The sequence below is a fragment of the Etheostoma spectabile genome, chromosome 15, assembly GCF_008692095.1.
Source record: "Etheostoma spectabile isolate EspeVRDwgs_2016 chromosome 15, UIUC_Espe_1.0, whole genome shotgun sequence".
Taxonomy (NCBI): Eukaryota; Metazoa; Chordata; class Actinopteri; order Perciformes; family Percidae; genus Etheostoma; species Etheostoma spectabile.
In genome coordinates, this window is record NC_045747.1 from 1,521,890 (window position 1) to 1,525,509 (window position 3,620).

The 3,620-nt window shown below is 45.0% G+C and overlaps 1 protein-coding gene across 4 annotated transcripts; it reads right to left on the minus strand.

Annotated features, from left to right (window-relative positions):
* mgp (matrix Gla protein) lies at positions 1-3,135 on the minus strand. 4 transcript variants are annotated; one of them, XM_032538359.1, is made up of 5 exons: positions 2,874-3,134; positions 1,370-1,454; positions 1,225-1,254; positions 916-1,015; positions 1-600 (listed from the first exon to the last, which is right to left on the minus strand). In XM_032538359.1, the coding sequence occupies exons 2-5, from the start codon at positions 1,428-1,430 to the stop codon at positions 444-446; spliced, it is 348 nt and encodes a 115-aa protein (XP_032394250.1). In that variant the 5' UTR covers positions 1,431-1,454; positions 2,874-3,134; the 3' UTR covers positions 1-443. The 4 variants fall into 4 exon arrangements, with proteins under 4 accessions (XP_032394250.1, XP_032394251.1, XP_032394252.1 ...); XM_032538360.1 differs by having other exon boundaries at positions 1,370-1,457; positions 2,874-2,985; XM_032538361.1 differs by lacking the exon at positions 1,225-1,254 and having other exon boundaries at positions 2,874-3,135.
* Positions 3,136-3,620: the final 485 nt, after the last annotated feature.

Below are 3,620 nucleotides of genomic sequence, written 5' to 3' on the forward strand. Positions count from 1 at the left end.
TTAAGACAAACCGCAATGAAGTGAATTTTATTCTTTTTTTTTTTAAAGCAATGAAAATAATCACTGACAGCAGTGCTGGCCTGGATAAATAGGTGGATACTGTAAGAAACGGTTAGTGGATAGTGAGCAAAACACCTGATTCGTGCATAGCACACGAAGCAGACGAATGCTGCGAAGGTTTGATAATAGTGGATAAAAGTTATCCTGAGATTACACAAGAGATGAGCCATGAATTTGTGTATAATGATGAGTTGGGAGGCACACTGGATGCCTCTGTTTCTAAAAAAAAAAGTGTTTTCTTCTCGGATTCATTTCACATCCAGAAGAAGCCACAAAAACAACCACATAAATTATAGAAAAAGTGATATGGGGAGTGAAGGAACGCGTATTCATTCCCAGACGATAATGATAATTCTGCATTTGACTGAGAGATCATTTTCTGTTTAGTACCGGCGAGTCCCAGCTGGTCTCTGGGGTGGATTTTGGAAGCCAAAGTATCTTTGGTAGGCCTGCTGGAAGCCGTGGCGAAAGGCGTAGAAGCGGCACGGAGAGTAGTCCTCGCAGGTCTCTGCTCGCCTCTCCGCTGGAGACTTTATCTTCCTGGGGAAGAGGGAGGGGGGGGGGGCAGATACACACAGGCAGACAGAAGTAGTTAGAGGGAAGAATGGTGAGAAAAAGGAAAAGGGTTGTAATCAGAAACAGCTTGTGTCTTTGTGAGGTTGCTTTTCATCTTGAATTCTTGCATTGTAGCGTTTAGTTTCCGTCTCGAGACGTTTAATAGTCGGATTAGGTTTTTCCCTTAATGGCCTGCTATGATGTGTGTGTCTGTCTCTGTGGGATGTGTGGTTTTACATATGCACAACATAAAGAAAGGGTTATGTGCTGTGTATGCAAGCCTGTGGTTGTGTCTTCTACCTCACGAAGTTGTAATGGTTGTTCCCTCTGGACGGGTTGTATACGTTTCCCCTCTGTGGCGAGATGAACGAGTTGGCTTGGTTTGGAGGCACAAACAGATCTGAAACCACAAGCGTTTAGTCGACAAAAAATCCCTGTTTTAATCAGATAGGGCATGCCCATTGTGCAACTGATGTGGGTCATCTGGAATGAAGGGTAGGGGTATGTTAGTAAAGGGTTAAATACATTGTACTGTATAACAGGCGGTGTCATGTTTGTTAGATTTGCATGCATGTTTTTCCATGAACCAGAAACACAACATTTAATCACCTTCTGCGGATTCTGTGCTTTCATTAGAGTCTACGGGAAAAACATGGAATGGGGTTAATCATAAATGATGATAAATGGGATATATTCTCTATGTTATGAATAGATAATGGCTGCTGAATGATGGGATGTCGGGGAGGATCTGTACCATAGCTGAGGCAGAAAGAAACCGCAGCACAGAGTGCCAGACACTGAAGGAGGCTCCTCATCCTGGGGCTTGTTTATCTGGCTGTCTGCTGGAAGAGAAGAAAGAGGTGTTTCAGTGAGTCACGTCAGCGCCAAAGTAGGAGGAAGATAGGAAACGAAGGAGAAAAAGGAGAGTAACAGAAAGGAATGGAGCGAGAGAGTGGCTCAGATTTCGTAAGAACCACATCGGTGGCTGGAAGAGGCTGTTTCCAAATCTGGGCTTGAGGTTTTGGACATATATCTATACATGCGGGTGCATTGCTGCAGAATTTCTGCGTGAAACCAAAGTTATACGCATTCAAAAGACCAGATTTGTAATTATAGAAACATGAGTCCAAAGATCTTGTCACTTAAGTCAGGGCCGATCTAGAAACAACACTCAATGGCTGGAACCTCAGTTTGTAGGGAACAACCACAAGAAAATTGCTGTCTAACTTCTCTCTCTCTCACACACACACACACACCACACCACACACACACCACACACACACACACACACACACACACACACACACACACACACACACACACACACACACCACACACACACCACCACACCAACACAACACCTTCATCCTCATCTTCTGTTTGTTTGTTTTAGCAGACTCCTTCCCCCATCAATAGCGAACACAAACACGCACAAAACTCATGAACACACACCCCACACAACACACACACACACACACACAACCTGCACTCAATCACAAGCATGAGTGACATAAGGTAAGTGTGTGTGACACCGTACAAAACAGAACGGCATGTGCAACACCCCAACGTACCCACACACGCACACACGCACACAACACATTCATCTCATCTTCTTTGTTGTAGTTTTAGCAACTTCCTTCACACCATCACTAGCAGCTTTGAACACAACACGCACAAAACTCACAAACACATACTCTCTCCTCTCGCTCTCTCTCTCTCTCTCTTCACACACACACACACACACACACACACACACACACACACACACACACACACAGTGGTCTTGACATCATCCCCTCAGGCATATCTTGGCTTACAGTCGTACCCAGACTCACAGTGGGCACGAAGCAGAGAGCCACAGGCCAAAGTTCACAAAGACTGGCAAGACATCTGGTCGAGTGTGTGTGTGTGTGTGTGTGTGTGAGATGCTGACAACAGTGTCTACACAGTTTTATGGCTGTCTGACTCTTAGCAGGGGTCCTGGTGGGTTCATATTCCCTGGGGAAAATGTGCCCCCCTCCCCGGAAACAGCCACAGGCATGATGCCGAGGCTACATATGAAGCACTCTTAACCCAAACAGACGAGAACTGTAGGTCTATTGTACTACGAGGATTGCATGTTGCAGCATAATACTAAAAACATCACAAAAAATGCATCAGCTAATAAATAAAATGTGAAAAAGTTTGAATTGTTTAAAAGATGTAAACTACTTTTCACCAGTCATTAGTTTTAAGATTATTTCTTTTAATGTACTCACCGTGAAAGATAATTATGGAGTGAGAAGTCTTGGGAATATCTCTCTGTGTGTATTTTCTCCCGAGGAATATTTCCTAATTCCTCACAGCAAGGCTTTTATACTCACCTCCTTTCCCCCCACCCCTTCATTTTTACCCACCGACTCCATCCCCTTTACCCTCGCCCTCTCTCTCCTCCCCTCTCATACTGACAACCCGGGTATTAGCTCACTCTCTCCCCAACTCCCACACCCTCACCGAAAAATACAGTAGGTGTCGGAAAGGCAAGGAGAAGGAAAGGAGAAAAACAAGATGGGGTAAACAGAGAGGAGGGTGAGGGGAAGGCTGGCAGGGGGACATCTAACCTGCCTCATGGCAGGTACCTGATAATATTCACTGCTGTTTGCCAGCATGGCGGCATGAAATAAAAAGACCGTCCATACAGAAACAACACGGGCCGACTCCACCTTTTGACCTCCATATATCTCTGACAAACAGAGAGCTGACAACACTGACCATTGTTTAAAGGCAGGTATGGGGGCGAACGATCCCTTTAACATTCATGAATGGAAGCTGTGATCTCATGTCGGCCATGGACTGTGTGTTTTGTGAGTACAAAAACATCAGTACCCTGTATTACTTCTGGTATTCTAACGACATAACACAGCACCATTTGGGCACTTTACCCTGGCATGTATCATCCCTTTAATGTCTTCACAGCACTGTGGAGGAAGTTCTGGCTACACCACAGATACGTTCTGAGATAGGAG